Here is a 17141-nt window from a genome sequence, read left to right as displayed (position 1 = left end):
CGGAGACTTCTGGCTTTTTCCTTCTCCGGAATTCTAAAACCGCTAAGCTAAAACCGCTGGCCTATCTCCGCAAAAGATTGGGGTGATTTCAGTATGAGTCGTCTAAGAGATGCAATTCCGCTGTGCTTGGGAATTCTTTTAGGGGAGCCCCGACTGTGTAGGGCAGTGCCTGTCCCCATGGGTTTGGGATCCGACAAAGGGACGTGCAGGCATCTGTGAGAAAGAAACACGCCACTGGGCAGTCCTGGGTCTTGGACTTCAAATCGGTGACCATTTTCCTTAGCTCTTGTGTAGAAAGGATGACACACTGGTCAGGTTTAAGTGAACACTAAAGCCCTTTTGAAAACAACTGTTTTTTTTTTTTTTTTTCCTTCCTTTTTTCTTTTTTCTTTTTTTTAAGAAGAGCTCTCTGTGCCCACAATATCTGGTGTTGAGATAGCGTGAAAACAAAACAAAACAAAAACAAAAACAAAAACCGACCAAAAACACACACACTTCCCGGTAACGGGTTTTTCTTAGGAAAAAAGAATGTGTGAAAATATATACTTAACAATGTTCTCAATTGCTTAATGTGGTTTTGGCGCACAAGGAGGCATTTACCAAAAGCAACTAGCAGAAGCCTGTCTGGGTCTATTCAAACCTACACCGGCTTCAGTGGAAAAACTCAGATTAGCCCCGGGATGTCATGATTATCATCCCTTGTATTTTTCAGTGGGCCGGACAAAGCTGCTATGGTAATGATGGAAACTAGCAATGATATTGAATTATAGGCCAGTTGGAGGGATCCCTATACCCATCAGGACGTATTGGGTATTTTCCCCAGTCGGCATCTGAGGTGGACTTAGCCGGGCAAAAAGTCAGGCAGGTGGGAGGTGACAGTGATCCTGATTAGCTTGGGCTAAAATCTCAAAGAGTTGGTGGCCGAGCGGCCCCCAGGAGCCTCCACCAGGGAGAGATCATTACCTATTAGAAACACTTCTGAGCCTTCATCACACACACGGGCGTGAAGGTGTGTATTTTAACTCCAAGTAGATGCACGGGAGAAGAGAAATCATGGGTCCTCAGGGGCCAGGTGAGACCAGCAGGGTGCAATGGATCCTGGCAGTGTGGACCTCTGGCTGAACGTTCCAGAAAGGGCATCAGTTGGGAGAGCTCACACCACCCAAAATGCATACAGGGAGGGCGGAGGCCATACGTGGGGAACAGGTGTGTGTGGCGAGACCCAAAGCTAGCTAGTGTGTGATGGAGCCCTTCCAGGCTGACAAGGCACTGGAGATCCAAAGGGCTGGAGGCAGAGGGGGGAACCCAGGTCCGACCCTGCCGGGGAGCACTTGTCTGTGTAGGAGCCGCAGCCTCGGACCCAGGAGGGACTGCACAGTCAAGCCATGGCCCCTGCCCGTGAGAGAGGGCGAGGAGGAAAGCAAGGCGGCTGTTGCTTTGAGAGTGAAATCTGTCTTCTAATTTGAGTCAACAGTTCTCGTGTATCTTGCTGTGCCTGGTGTCTTAATCCTGCTGGCAAGCTTTCCTGGAAATCTATTTGTTTCTGATTGCCTGTGCTGGCATGAATATGTAACATGGGACATGGAGACTCCCGAAGACGGCGTTCTCCGAAGTGACAACCCGGGGCTCAGCTCGAGGTAGTTTCCCTCTGGAGGTGTTGTCAGCAGAACAGGGGGCATGGCCCCGCTGCAGGGGACAGAACACAGCCCCCGTTACCTTTGCTCCCCTGGAGCTGAGGCTCCAGCATCAACTGCTTCCCTCCTCTGGTCCCTAGCTTGCTTCTTGTGGCTAAGTGACAGCGAGCTCCCCAAGGCTGGATTTCTTTTCCTTGGTGGGATGAAGGCTTCATCATCCTCATTAAGTCAACATTGAGTTTTTACTCTCAGGGTCTACAGGTGCCCGTGCCAGGGACCCTCTGTAAGAAGGTCTGAGCCCCTTGGATGTCTCCATCGTGGAACTTAAGGGGGGATATCAGAAGAAGGTAGATTACAGAATATATACCTGAGCTGGCAGAATGAACTTGGGCCCATGCCAGCCACACCTCGGAGCTGACTGCTCTCTGATGCTGGTGATGATGGGAACAGGGGGAAGCCTGAGTCTGACCAGAGTCACCATAATTCAGACACATTTCCTGATCGTGATCATTCACAGTCCCATCACTTAGGACGACACTGCTGCATATTTGCGTGGCCGGGTTTCCCCTGCACTGTGTGGCTCTTTCGTACCACTCTCCCCTGTGATTCTCACATCAACCCTGAGGTGTTGGTGGGGAAGGCAGTGCTATTACACTTGAGTTAAAAAAAAAAAAATGAAACTGAGCGGCAAAACTTGGGATGGAAGTAGTGGGATCCGCACACAGGTCAGCGGGTGGAGCCCAGCGCACCTTCCCCCGTTGGGCTCTGGGCAGAGGGAAGAGGGGAGCCTGCCCCTGGGAGCCGTCGGGTACCAGGGAGGGAAACCCGGCATGATTTATATGGCCTTCGAGCGTGAGAAGAAACTGCTCTAGAAACACTGGAAACTCGGAGAATTCGGGGTGGGGACGGACAGGTAGCAAAGCATGCCTTTTCTAACATACGCTGCTTCAGATCCCAGAGAGGTGGAACAGAAACGTCCCTGGCGTCATCTACTTATTCCAGCCTCGCTTGGATCCGCCTGCCGCCATCCGCATTTATGCCAGTGGGGACACATCATGAAGACCATCCATGAGTTCATTGTTTCAGGGCTTGTTGGTTTGTTTTAATAAAAGCCAGACCAGGAACTGTGGCATTGACAGTCTGCCTGTTCCTATTTCTGGACTGTGCTTGTCCTACAAGGGCAGGAATCGGCCCCGTGCTTGGCACTTGGCTGCCGTTTGTGAGGCGAAGTGAGCAGCACGTGGCCGGGCTACTCTGCATATCTGCACCTGGAAGGTTTATTCATTAAATGCAATTATTCTTTTGATTGGGGCAGGCAGTCGTCATGTTTTGGCGATTTAGCATGCCAGGATTTGATTCATTTATCAAATATTTATTTAAGCGAATTTTCACAGTACAGTCGGGCTTTCCATGAATTAGCAGGGAAAGTCACTCATTTGTGAGGTCTCTTCCTCCATCAGGAACGTATTAACACGGGTCCCGGCGTGTTCTGTTACGTGTCTATCACGAAGTAACTTACCTTCGCTTTAATTTCCAAGTCATTACAAAAGGGGAGGGCCTGACTACTCTCACGCAAGCTTGACGTAGGCCTCCCTATGAAGGGTCTGTTTCACGGGATAATTGGAAGATGAAGGGACGCATTAGGAAAAGCAAAGTTTGCTTAATTTTAGAAGTTACGTTTTTACTGAAAACGCACATTTTCCGAAAGTAAATGGGTATTAGGATTCTCCAGATGTCTTACAAGGGGAAGACATCATTTTGGAGACTGTCACGATTCAGATGGGAAAGTCACAGCTCCACCAAGGCCTGTGTGTCCTGACAAGACAGCTGTTCCGCTCAAAGGTTTTCCTGCATTCCTGCTTAATTTTTGATAGTCATGGATTTATCTGGCCCTGGGGAAGACACTCACAAGGCTGTGATTTTCAAGTCTTCTTCCTACTTCCTTAAGTTATCTTTAAAATCTGCTGTGCCCCCAGAGTAACGATTTCAGCCCTTTTTTTTTTATTTTTTTAATCCCCTTGCAGACAGTGGTGGCAGCAGTGGACGTCGTGGTGACCCACCGAAGGCAGCCCCTAGGCAGCCAAGACTCGGGGTTCCTCCGTTTTATGTTTACACTTTCAGTGACCACTAGAGATGGTGACTTTATTGTGTTTTGCACACCTTCAGGGGAAAAGAGTGAAGTTCTCTTCAATGCGGGGGACACCTCCTGCATACAGCTAAAGGTAGCACGTGGCCCCATTCATGTCTTGAAGACTATCTGAGGCCATTCGAGGTGACTCCCCAGTCCTGGTGGGAAGGTATGGGACCGATCGTCTGCCACGGCCAAGCACAAGAAGGGGCAGAACTATCCCCTCCACCCCACCATGAGCTTGGGCACAGCCGTGGGACGCTACACTGTCCTCGTCCCTTCCTGTTTGGACACAGGAAACCTCCTTCTCTGAGGCTTCCAGACGCTCCAATAGACAGAGGCTCGGATGGGAGATTCTGTCCCCGTGGGAGGTGGACACTCAGCGGCAATCAGCAATCTTGTCCTGAGGCTCACCTGTTGGCAGGGACACCGCCGGGAAACTGAGCTGGACTTGGGGACATGTGGGACTTTTCCACGGCTCACTCACGTTTCTAAAAACTGAGCTCTGAGAGCCTGGATTTCAAAAAGGCACATTTTACTCCCAGTTTCTCGGGGGAAACCTGGAGGAGCGCACGTGAGCGGCTCCCTCTCTCTTTGTTTGGTTTCGTCTTGTTGTTGTTTTTGGGGGGGAGGGGGAGGTTACAGGGACACTCACGGCACAGCTGCCGCTCGTTAGTGGGCGGCGAGATCCCGGACCCTTGATAGCACTGGGGAGGCTGTGAACGTTCCCCATCCAATGGCTTTAAGTCTAGGTTTGAACAGGTGCGTGTTTAAAGTCCCTCTCGCTGCTGCTCCTTAAGAACAAGGCTACCTGTGCTACGACTTGGAACCAGTGCGGAGAGACAGGGCATCGCTCTCTTTCTCTGCACCCGAGGACCTTTCCAGGCCACCAAAGGAGGAAATGCGCCAGGCCTTACCAGTGTGGCTTCGCTTGTGGACCATGAGCACATTGGGGCCGATGCAAATTATCCCACAGACATCACACTTTAGTTTGCCGTTAGGAAGTCGAATGCCTCCAGCTCCCGACAAAGCTCTGCTGCCTTGGCCACCGTGGGAGCCATTCATTTTCTCTCCCGCGGCATCAAGCACTCGTAAATCCTCCGCACATTCTTCCCCATTCAGCTCACAGGCACGCGCATTCTCTTCATCACTCTGAGCCTCTACTTTAACATTACTGGCTGAAAGACACAATACAGGGGCCACTCAGTGTCATCGCAAAAAAAGAGAACAACACAGCAGCAAAAAGACAGCACATCAAAGCGGAGAAGGTTCTCAGCAGCTTGTCGACTGGGACGGTGGCCCCGAGCTGGGTTCTTGGGCAGGTGGGTACTGACCGCGCGAGGTGCCCCCGCCTGGGGCCACCTCCCTCCTAAGTGATCGTCAAGCCTGAAAAGCTTCTCCTCCTCGTCAGGCGACCTTTCCCTGTTTCATGGGTTAATACACTCTGGGACAAACTCAGCAAGAGCTTACGCTCCCGTTTCTGGCCACGGACTCCCGAAGGGTTTCCGCAGGAATTCTGATGGTTTGTTTCTTTGGTACACGATCCTCCTATCTCCTTTTTTAGCACCCACGATAACAGAGCGTGCCCCGGAGTGGAGCCACGATTTCCTACAGGATTTCGAGCTGCTGAAGGGTGGATGGCAGCGTCTGTGGAGGTGACAGATCTCGTTAGTGTCTCAAGCGGCCAGCCCCATGCGTGAGGGCCAAGGGCTGGCATTAAGGAGCACACCGACTCCTGCTGGCTCTGCATTCCTGATTCCGTTAAAGTCACATCGAGGGCAGTGACAGGTGCCATTTGCAGAGCTTTGTTGGTAAGGAAAATCAGAGACATTTCATGCGCATCCTTCTGAAACACAGCCTGGTGATGAACTGATGAGTCCCACCCCATAACCAGAGAGACGACAACGACCCTGAGCGCTAGCACTTCTCATATGGCCTCTATAGATTAAGGAGAACAGGGAGGTAAATTTTGCCGAGTACAAGACACAGTGACCTAGACAGTAATGGGGACTACGAGATCTCTGATCGACATTTGGAATCTGTGGGTCTCCAGGCTTGGTCCATGGACCAGCAGCGTCAGCATCAACTGAGAACTTGTCAGAGGAGCAAATTCTCTGGGCAGCCCCGGATGCGCCGAGCCGGAAGCTCTGGGGGTGGGCCCAGTGCCCTGTGTTGTCACGAGCCTCCCTCCTGGGGATTCCGACATAGGGGCATGTCTGAGACCACGGTTTTAAATAATCAACCTAGTTAGTAACCCTCCTTTATGCAACGCTTTGATTATAAGTCAAGAGTCCAGACTCTGAAGCCGACATTCGTGCCTGGAAATGTCCACTCCGCTCGAGCACTGAGATCTCGGGGGCAAGTCACACACCTTCCCTGGTTTTGGTTTTCACACCTGTCAAGGCCGGAAGGAGCCGCTGTGGCCAACCAGGGGCGCTGTGGGGACACAGTGAAAGGTGGATGAGGAGTCAGCTTAGGACGGGCACTAGGTGGGCCATGTGGGGAGGGGGCTACCACCCCAGTGACATCTGAAACACGAAGTCTGTGCCAGACACACGGCACTTTACTTGCCATGGGGCACTTAGCTCTCATGGGGACCCGCAGAGGGGTGTCATGCTGTCATCTTGTGTCCCGGTGGAAGCTCGGGCACAGAGAGGTTGAGCCACATGAGAAGGTCACACATCTGGCAAGGGCAGACCTGGGAGGTCTCGCGGGCAGCCTGGCCCCAGCGCCCACATTCCTAGCTGCTGAACGGCCAAGATTTTCCTTTAGCTCTCCAGGGAGACACATAAGTAAGTGGGACGGTGAGTTGGCACACGGGCCAGAGCCCAGGACGGAGTATCTCCCCTCATCAGATCCCAGTGTTACATCCAGAAAGAGGGAGTCCCCACCTGTACTTTCCTAGTAGGTCCCGAAGATCGGACCCCCCAGAGCACCCCAGAGGGGCCTGATCTCTCCCGGCTTCCAGAGAAAGGGACCAGGTCCCAGTGACACGGGGAGTACAGGACCCGAGACAGGCCAGGCGGTGGGGGTGCCATCAGGCTTTCTGACCTCGGAGCTCTCTGGAGTCCATATTCCTAGGTCCCTCTCCAGGGGCAAGCTCATTCTCCAGGGTCTCCTTAGCATGGGGCTCTGCACTAGAATGCTCTGGAAACAGGACCGTCCAGTTGCAAAGGCTTCTGAATGCCTTCAGCTGGGTTATTTGTAATCATCTGGTTGGTGGCTTGTTTCTTTTATCAAACAAGACTGGGGGATGGGAGAGCAGGCGGGGCCCATGATCGTGGGTGTGACAGGTTCTTCAGCCAGTGGCGCCGAGATACGGGTGTAGGTCCGCGCACCTGCGGCTAGAGAGGTATGGGGACATGGAGAGAACGGACCCTTGCCTGAAACCGCCACAGAGATAAGGCAGGTGGGTATGGCTGTGACCCTGCCGTGTGCTGTGTGGCTGTGCGCTGCTGGGGACAGTGTGGGCCCTGCCTGGTGACGGGCAGGAGGGTGGGAAAGCAGCGGGGCGACTTTAAGGGTGACAGGAGCCACAGCAGGCCACCAGCAGGGGGGCCACACTGCATCAGGAAGAAAGGAGGCGAGGGTGGCCTGAGGGAGGGCTCACAGCACAGTGTCCCCTTATGTATGACAGAAGCCCTCAAACCAGACCTGATTCCCACCATACTCCGACTTTCTCATTGCTATGATGCCAGGCGATAGTCGAGAACTGTTGACAGAATGAAAACAGGAGGGTCAAAAGGCATGAGAGCCTAGGAGGAGGGACCTGCGACTCTGCAGGGCCCAGGTGCGGTCTGAGGTCAATCTGCTTGGTGCGGGAAGAGGCAAACCTCATGAACTGGAATTCGGGGAGCCGGGACGTGGCGGGTCTCTGAAGGAGAGAGCGCAGAGAACACCCCAGTCACGGGGGTGGGTCAGGGGACCACGACTGGCGGGAGTGCGATGGGGCCCCTGGAAGCGGCCTCCGCCCACGGCTCCAGGTCGGAGCCAGGAGCGGACCCCGAGAGACTGAGGGCTGAGAGCTTGCTCGAACTTTGGGGACAGATTCCAGGCCATGTTAGGGCTGGGGAGGTCTGTAGGGACCGAGGGGAAAAGGATGACAGGGAGGGGCCCGGGATCCCAGTGGGCAGCACCGTCCCCATGGGCACGCCAGAGTCAAGCACCGGCGACAGCTCTCTCAATATGGGCAGAAAGCATTCTCAGCTTAGCTTTTCTTTTTTTTTAAAGATTTATTTATTTGAGAGAGAGTGGGGTGAGGGGCAGGGGGAGAGGGAGAATCCCCAGCATTCCTGTCTCTGCGGACGAATGCAGAGGGGTGCTGGCCACACGGAAGATGCTGTCCAAGGGGGGTGTCCATGACAACAGGGTGTCCCCTCTGCTAAGAGGAGAACACAGGCAACAAGGTTTCAGGACACAAACGTATCCTAATAAGTCACGAACGCCGGTCTCAAAATTGTGATCTAGTGGACACAAACACCCAGTCCCCTTAAATTAAAACATGCCTTTAAAAAAAAACACAAACTCAGGACGGGGGAGGTGTCGGCCCTGCTTATCTATGTGTGAACAAGGTTTTGGGGGTCATGGCTCAGTTAGTGATGTGGCTGGAAAAAGGAGAAGCAGAAGATGCAGAAGATGCAGTCTTAGGATCCTGCACAGGGGGATATAAGCCACTAGCCCTGGGGCCTGGCCCTGTGTGTGCCTCCTTTAAAAGGATGAGCCCAGCCTGAACTGGTCAGAAGGAAGGAAGTCAGTGGGGGCTGAGCACACTGGGGGCTTCCATGGGGCTGGACCAGCTGAGACAAACAACTCGCAGGCAGGGAGACTGAGGCTGAACAGGAGAGTGGGCGGTCTGGGTGCTGTGGGCCCAGCAGAGGGGGGTCTGGGGGTGGCTGGGTGGGGGGCTCCTTCTGTGGCCGGGCAGGCAGCCTCTCACTCATGGAGCAGAGTGGGCACCTGGGCGGTTCACCCCCCGCATGTCCATGTACACATGTGATGGAGGACTTGGGAGGCCCATCCGACCACTGGGTTATGTTGAATTCCACAACCCGCGGAAGTCAAAGGCACCAGCAGTTGCTTCAATAAGTGAAGAGTTCAGGACAGATGATCGGCGTTGACTTAAGCTGTCCGCCTGCTGGCCAGGAGCCCAGCCAAGGAGGAGGCAAAGCTCCTACTCTGGTCCCTTGAGAAGAGTCAAATGGAATAGGATGAGTCCCCTGTCCTTCAGAATTGGTCTCCTTCCAGTCCCTTCCATGAGACAGACGGTCTCCCCTTGTTTGTGTTTATGGTTGTTTGGTCCACCCCTTGGACACTGTCTCTGAGCTAACCGGGTTGGTGCTGACGGGCTCTCCTTTCCCTGGACTCCTGAACCCCTCACCCGCCCCTCTTTGTCCGAGCCAGAACGGCTCAGGCGTGCGATGCTGTCTGTGAAATGCTAGGCTCTCCCTCAGCGTGGGGATCACACTCATAAATATTTTGCAACTCTATCCCCCCACTACTTAGTAAAATGTCGAACTCAGCGCCACCCTGGATTGAACTGATTAAATGCAGAACACGAGGTGAGACTCACGCACGTCTCTACCCCAGAGCGCGCCGGCTCAGGCCTACCCCTGCGGCTCTTCCGCTGGTTCCCGAGAACGCGTGGACAGGGGCCCGATTTTATTATTCAGTAAACGTGGCCTCTATTAAGAGCAGATGTCTTCAAATCTTGAGTCCAAAGCTACTTTCCTTCTTACATTAGGAAAAATTGAAATATCATTACGTAACTTAGAGACCGTCTATGTTATTAGTAATGCAGCAGACTGAAGGCAGACCCCAGACCCTTAAGGCTGGGTGGACGTCAGCTCGTACACAAGTTGAGCACTAGACAGTCTGCAGAATCCAGGGACCTGAGTCAACGGGGCCAGGAGGGCTCTCCGGCTGCCAAGCTTGCACGGACTCATGAATGATTAAAACATTTTAATGCACAGATAAAATGTGCCCTGCCAGCCCCCACCTGACAAATGGGTTGTGATTCCTCCCTGTTTTCCTTGCCCTTCTGGAATGTGTCTTTCTATTTACTGGTAAGGTAAATGTTCGGTCCGCAGACTGGGCTTTTCCACGGAGAAGGGATTCCGAAATCGTCCCTTGGTCTGAATTTAGGCCACGTGAGCCTCAAGCACTCCGTATTTTAAATGAACAACAACAACAACAACAAAATGGGACTGTGACTAGCCACCTGTGACTAGCAAGCAAAATGCAAAGGGAGTAAAAATATTTACAAGAGATCTTGAATGAGCATAATTAAAATTTGAGACGAAGAGGAAATATGTATTTTTTTTTGATGCGGCCTCTAAAAGAGATTTAGGAGAACGTTTAAGGATTTTTAAGCTAAGAAAACCACTTATTATAACTTTTATCATTTAAAATATAGGGGTTTTGGAGCACTTGGGCGCCTCAGTCCATTAGGTGTCTGACTCTTGGTTTTGGCCCATATCATGGTCTCAAGGTCATGAGTTCAAGACCCGTGTTGGGCTCCACAGCCAACAACACCACCACCTCCCCCCAAACCCCAGTAAAATGTAGTGGTATTTTTCTTGTCAAGATGCACAATTTATCCTTATTTGATACTTTAGGCCTTTAAATGAAATGAAGTCAGGGACAGAAAAGAGAAGTCTGACAGTGAAATGATTTACGAGCACATTTACATCTTCCTCAGGTAACTGGGAACACAAACTGGGATAGAGAAGGTAGTGGGGGGGTCCAACGGGTTATAGTTTTAATTTTCAAGAAAGAAAACAAAGAGGCAAGGCAGGGCAAGCAGAGGCATTCTCCACCCTGCCCACCAGGTGGCGATGTTGGCCCAGGACAGCTGGGTTGCTGTGGGGTGGGGAAGTCCTCGGTCTTCTGCCACCTGCGCGTGGGACGGGGAGGAAGTTTACAGTCTGAGGACGTGATATGGGGCAGGGAGGAAAGAGAGAGCTACGAGTACCTTGTGATTCATTTGCATAAGTATATAGACAAGCATGTATCAAAACGTGCATCATCTACCTTATGAAATCTCCAAGCGGCATGGATCTTTCCACGAGCACTTCCCAACATGCTCGCCCCAGAACCTCCCTCAGATTTAGTGAAACCGGCTCAGGAAGTATTTTCTTACTCTTAAGTGCATTTGACGTCTCGACATTTCAGCAATGTGACTGTTCATCTCAACATCAACGTGACTTCTCTGTCCTGAGGCCTCCGTGTCCGCTATCATCATAGGAGTGCACACCCCTCTCTATACACATGCAGAAACACATATACATACATCCGTATCTCCCGAAAATAAACCCCAAGCTATTGTTTTCAAGTTGAATTGAAGGAGGATTAGTAAGAGAAAAGTCTCGATAACTTTAATATCCTGGGAAAGCAGTCCATTTCCAGTCTGGGCTGTTGCCAAATCCTTTAGATAGCAAAGAGTTTTGATGACCAGGATGTCAGGAACTTTTACCATTACTGACACCTTTCGGATTGCACCTAGATCTGTAACAGTTCCAGGATTAACAAGCACGCCCTGTTGGCTGATGTTGCTTTGCCACAGGAGAGAATTTACTAATGCAGGCTTCGAAGGCTTTGCTCCTAAGAGGGCAGGGGACCAACCTGGGCTACTTTAAATATTTTTAAAGCATTTTTAAAAAGCACACTCCATTCCTTAAAATACTCCCTCAAAGTTGCTGCCCTGTTCTATCTATGCTTTATCATCTCTCAATACCTAAAAATGAAATTAACATCTGCTTTTGGTTTAACAGCTCAGAGCAGGACTGTCCTGAGGACACAGAATGCTAAGTGTGTCTGCTTGGGCAGCGAGGTTCCGCACTGCAGACTAACGGCCCCAAAGCCCTGGGATGTTTCTCTTCTCGGTTCTGAAATTAATATTTCAGAGCAACGGAGGGAGAGGCTGTCTCTTCCTCCCACAGACTTGTAGAAGTCATCGTGCACACACATTGGGCTGTTTCATGGCGACAGGAAGTCTGGCCATTTTATCATCATACTCACTCGAAAGGAGATACTCGTCACGTTAATGGCAGAACTGTTGACTAGCATTAGTGGAGTAACAATTCTAGTGTTCCTTCTGCCCTATTACTCCACCAGAAGGCATGGTCCACGGTCTAATCTTCCAATAGTCTGAAATGTTACATATGCACCTTCTCGTATCAGTGATGCCCCAGATGACAGATGTGTAATGAACAGGATGGGCGTTATTTACCTCATTTTTTTCAAGTATGAAGGTGGGTGATGAAGAATCATGCATTTACGATATTTGCACGATGGAAACTGAGTATGAAATGAAAACATGTTTCTGTTTTCTGGAAGCAAGGCATATACTTACGAGAGAAAGATTTGGGAATAAGTGCATGAAAATCCCTAAAGCCATCGGCCCCATATACAACTGCAATAAAGAAGGAGAAAAGAAAGCTGGCTTTTGATAATGTTCATGAGACACAGTAAGCATTTAAAAGAAAGGTTATTATTATTTTTTTTAATAAAGGAGGTATTATTGCTGAAAACCATTAGTTAACTACTAATCTGCTATGGTCAGCCTTCGTACAGGCACCTGAAAGGTAACCTGGAGATGCTCAGAAACAGGGCTGTGACTCCAGATTTCTGAGCTCCTGCACATTATCTACGACACCCACTGTGCTACACATCTTGGGGGTTACAACCAGGAACACATACTAAAACCATGAGGAACTTTTCAGCAGAATCAGTACACACTGACCCCAGACCTGAGCATCATGTCCAGGAGAGCACATATCTTCACAAAAGCTGTGCGTTTCTCGCTGGGCTGAACATAGCAAAAGGGCATAGCAAAGGCCCTTCATTCATCTTTTCAACTTTTCTTAGAAAGTGTTCATAGAAAATGAGAAATGTCACACGACACATCGGGCGGGGGAAAATTAGTGTTTTCCCCTACCTCAAAAAGAGCTATCAATTTCTGTGGGTATTCCTTATCAGCTGCTTTCATAAATGTTATCAGTGCCTCAAATCTTCAAGTTCTTGTTCTGTTTTTATAGGTCAGAGCTTCCCACCGTGTGTCTGTGTCTGAAGGGTTAGCAGATACCACCCACGTGCACACATGGAGCACATGTGCAGACACGTGCGGACACATACACGCAGTTTTCTCTACAATGGCGGCATCCCAACATCTATCGGGAGCTGTGAGCCCAGCAAAGCTGCTAGATTAAGCTTGCTGGGTCACCCGCTGGTTTAGCAGAGGAAAGACCGCACAGTGTCTTGCAGGAGACAGACTTATCTGACTACAGACCCTCCCTGTTGTCCCAGGAAACATTTACTAAAATATTGGGATACTGGGCCAAGCTTTTCCTTGAAGTGACCACCTTAATTATTTCCTGACAAACCCTCAGTCTTCCTTACTGATGCTTCCCTTGACAGTCTGAATCTAACAGAGACTGTCACTATCCTGCGTCCCATCCAACAGGCAGGTCCGCGGCGGCTTGCCCAGGCGCACCTGTGCTCAGTGTCTGCAGCCACCCTGTGAAATGATGCCAGTTTTACAGTGGGCTTTGCACTGAGCTCTGACCCTTCAGGCCAATTTTTCCAACCCCAGTCTCTCTGTGCACGGGGGTGCACCCATCTCAGATGATGGGAGAAAGGGTAATTTTAAAAATGGGGGCATTACAATATGCAATCTAAGACTTTGATTAAATTTTTAATCAGATACCACCACATGCCCTGAGATGCTGCTCAGATGGGATGGGAAGGTCAGTTTTCCTGGATGTCCCCTCAGCTCCACAGGCCACAGCTTGTGCATCCCGTGATGGTGGTGAGAGGTGTTCACAGTCACCAGTAACTTACGGGTATAGGAGCAAAGGGACTCGAAAGATACACTATCTACAGACTGTCTGATGGTGGAAAAGAGGCTTATATAGGGCTTTGGGTCATCCAAGCCCTGAAATACAGAACTCCCTCAGAGTACCTCATTAGACATTAAGTGTTCATCGTTCTCAAGAGGATCCACTCCATGCCTACTATAATTCAAACTTTTTGAGATTTGTCCTTCATCTTTGATTCCCTAGAATGGACAAAAAGCTTAAAAAACCAAACTCGGCTATAGCTACAGAGTTGTCCTACTTTCCCTTAGGAAAGCTGCACTGGTAGGAATTCAGTCTTCGTTATGCCCTACACACATTCATGCACAACCAAATTCTCAGACTGGAAGAAGAACAGGGCATTCTTACGGACGGTACTTACGCCCAACGGAAAAACGTGAAACTCACCCTCTTCTGTTCTGTCCAGTTTCATCTACTTCTGTCCTGTCTGGTTCCTTCTGGTCCTGTCCTATCCTGTCACGTCCTGTCCAGTTCTGTCTATTTCTGTCCTGTCTGATCTGGTCTGGTCCTGTCCTATCTGGTCCTGTCCTGTCTGGTTCTATCCTGTCCAGTTCAGTCTGCTTCTGTCCTGTCCAGTTCTGTGGTCCTGTCATGTCCAGCTCTGTCCGGTTCTGTCTTATCCTATCCAGTCTGGTCCTATTCCATCCTATTCTATCTGGTCCTGTCCTGGCTGGTTCTGTCTGGTCAGGTCCTGTCCAATCCAGTTCTGTCTGGCCCTGTCCAGTCCTTCCTGGCTGGTCCTCCTTTTTTCTACTTTTGTCTCATGGAAGGCATTCACGGGGAGTCTGTAAATGCCAGGTATCTGCGAAGAACTTTCCAAAAGCTGCCTTCAGTCTTCTCCATGGTCCCAGAGGCAGGAACGACCACCAGTTTACCAGGGAGGAGACTGGGGCTCCCAGAAAGTTCTGGAATTTGTCCTCCTGGTGGTTAGCATGGGCAGGTTCAACCTGATGGTCAGTGCTCCAAACACACACTCTCGCCGTGCAGGAAGGACCTCTGAGGAGCCGGGGTTCAGAGGCATCAGGAGGGTGTTAGTGGCACTGTGCGCACGCTCCCTCCTGCATGGGGGCCACGATGCGCTTCCCAACAGATGAGATGAGATGCGATGCCCCACAAGAGGGGAGGACTTAGCCACCAGTGAGTTAGAAAGCATGGCCCCTGGCTCTGCCTTCCATGCAGTTATCCCTGCCCCAGCTCACGCGGGTCCCCTGGGACACTGGGTGAGCCTGCACAGTGTCTCACGAGCCCCCGTCTCGCCCTGAGCCCTCTGCTCCAGGGCTCACGCCGTCTGACGCTGCTCACATGCTTCTGGTGAGCCCTCAGGTGGGCCACAGAACCCTTCCTCATGCTCGTGTGAGGAGAGGTTTGCAGGTGCAGACCTGCCCTGTCCCTTAGCACAATCCTGCCCGTAAGCCCAAGACTCAAGGCAAAGCAGCCTCTCTCGCTGGGGCTGGATGCCGCCCCGTGGGAGCAGGGAAGTGATGCTTCCATGAGGGGCTTTCATGCTTGTGTTCCGTCCTTTAGTCCATCCCACCCCAAACTTTAGGCCATGGTTTTACGAAAGGGCACAGATAGAAAAGGATTCAATGTATCTTAAATTTCCTGAACACCATGAAATTCCTTCTTCTTCTCAAGGACAAATTTAGCTCATTGGGTAGGAATTTTTGTGGGCCAAATTGCCACAAAATTCATCAAAGAAAATGCTGTCAGTGGCTCAGATTCTGAGTTCTATTCAGACTGCCCCCTTGAAGAACATTCTGGAAAAAGGATGACATGCCCACAAACCGCACTTGTCCGTTTGCATTCAGTCGTGCACGTGAGTCTCTCACGCTGCTGTCCCCTTAGGGAGACATGAAAACAGACCGGAGACTCTCAAAACAGGAGGAGGAAGTCTGCTCCACTTTCAAGTCAAAGAAGGATACTGACGGTTTTCTGGGGAGAGTCAACGTGTATAGATTCGTGGTTAGGAGAAGTCAGAAATACGCTGGGCTCTGACTTTTATACACAGTCTTCAGATCACATGAGCCTGTTGGGCCTGGTCAGATCATTAGTGTCCTGTTAACTCCTGTTAACAGGGATCTTTCAAGGCTTACAGATTTGGCATTTCATGACTGGCACTCGAACCCTGCCCAGAGGCCAGCGACAAGGTCCCCTGATTGGGACAGTAAAGAAAGGCCAAGGATGGGACGGGTGACCCTCACCAGAGCACAAACCCCGTGCCTGCACTCCTGCTAGGGAACGCGTTAACCTGCATCGTTAATCTGCAAATCCAGCTTCTCGCGGAATTCTCCCAAACCTACACATTCCTGGGGTGGCTATTTGCTCTTAACCCATCCTCGACATTGCCCGGGGAGGACAGTGCCAGCAAATGTCTCCCGATGCCTCCTTCCCGGGAGGCGGTGTTGCTCCAGCCTCAAGTTTAGAGACTGACCCCCAGACACAGAGCCGGGGAGCGCTGGCGTCAGCTCTCGTACCTGGACTGAGTCAATGCTAAGCTGCTCCTTCCAGGACACACTGAGCTTCTCACCCCAGCTCCTTTCCAGGCTCCGGGAGCCCTGGGTGTGCAGATTACGGTGTCTCCATCAGCCCAGTACTCTGCATGGCCCCAGCTGAATGCCACGCACTGAGGGGTGCACAAAATGTTTGTAGAAACAGGCAGTGGACGTATGCCAGGGCCTCCAGCTGTGGGAGCTCACCTGGGCTCTGTCACCAACCGAATCACCTGATAGGAGCTCCAGAACTTTCTGCAGACCCACCCGTCCTTCCTCCACTCCACCGGCACCAATGACACTTGTGTCTGGATTCCCGGAGCTTGAACCTGTACGGCTGTCCCCTTCCACCCTGGACTCTCCCACAGCTGACTTCTGATCCGACAGACCTTCTCAAGCTTCCTGCTTTCCAGCCACATCGCTCCCCAACACCGCCACCCAGCCGAGGCTGCCTTGGCCCGCGCCACATCCTGCCAGGGCTTCCTGGCCGTCCCCGCCCCCTGGCACACTGGTGGGGACTCATCCTGTGGGCCTTGCCTTTGGGCTACCTTTCATTGGTCTTGCCCCTTGCTCTAAGATGGTCATGCCAAAGGCTGCCTTCCTCAGTCCATGTCCACTCCCAAAGTTCCCACTGGCCGGCACTGTTACTGGGAGCCCCAGACCACAAGACCTGGGTCTCAGTCCTTCTAGGACTGGTCTGCGAGGACGGTGACCTTCTCAGTAGGTCATCTGGCTCAGATAATAAGTGCATGAGCTTTATGGAAGAATGTAAGAAAAAGAAAACTCACCAAGGGCACCTTATACCCTCCAGCTTTCATTCAGCTGTGCAGATCATTATTTCCTAATGAAGCCTCCGCCCCCATAGGAACATGGTCACCTCCTGGAGCCCTGACCATCCCCACGTTCCGCAGGGCTGCATATCCCTCCTCCTCTCTCCCATCCTCACGATGCCCACCCCAAAGCCGGCTCTCTCTCGAGCCATCTCCAGCCCAGAATGGCTGTGGCACGTGCCCAGTTC

General features: G+C 51.4%; 1 protein-coding gene across 7 annotated transcripts in view; it reads right to left on the bottom strand.

The window, feature by feature from the left end:
* The window catches only part of IKZF1 (IKAROS family zinc finger 1), a 93013-nt gene that overhangs the window by 21566 nt on the left and 54306 nt on the right, over nt 1-17141 (bottom strand). For 4 of the 7 annotated variants that reach the window (XM_047694242.1, XM_047694244.1, XM_047694245.1 and 1 more), the window contains one exon: nt 4680-4940. The exons of 2 other annotated variants lie outside the window; for them this stretch is intronic. In XM_047694242.1, the coding sequence (XP_047550198.1) occupies nt 4680-4940 (261 nt within the window). Of the gene's footprint in view, nt 1-4679; nt 4941-5303; nt 5666-17141 lie in introns of those variants that run through there. One more of the 7 variants, XM_047694249.1, reaches the window with a different exon arrangement.

Source organism: Lutra lutra, chromosome 11 (genome assembly GCF_902655055.1).
Source record: "Lutra lutra chromosome 11, mLutLut1.2, whole genome shotgun sequence".
Lineage (NCBI taxonomy): Eukaryota > Metazoa > Chordata > Mammalia > Carnivora > Mustelidae > Lutra > Lutra lutra.
The sequence above is the reverse complement of the archived record's forward strand: the minus strand, read 5'-3'. Positions and strand labels throughout refer to the sequence as shown.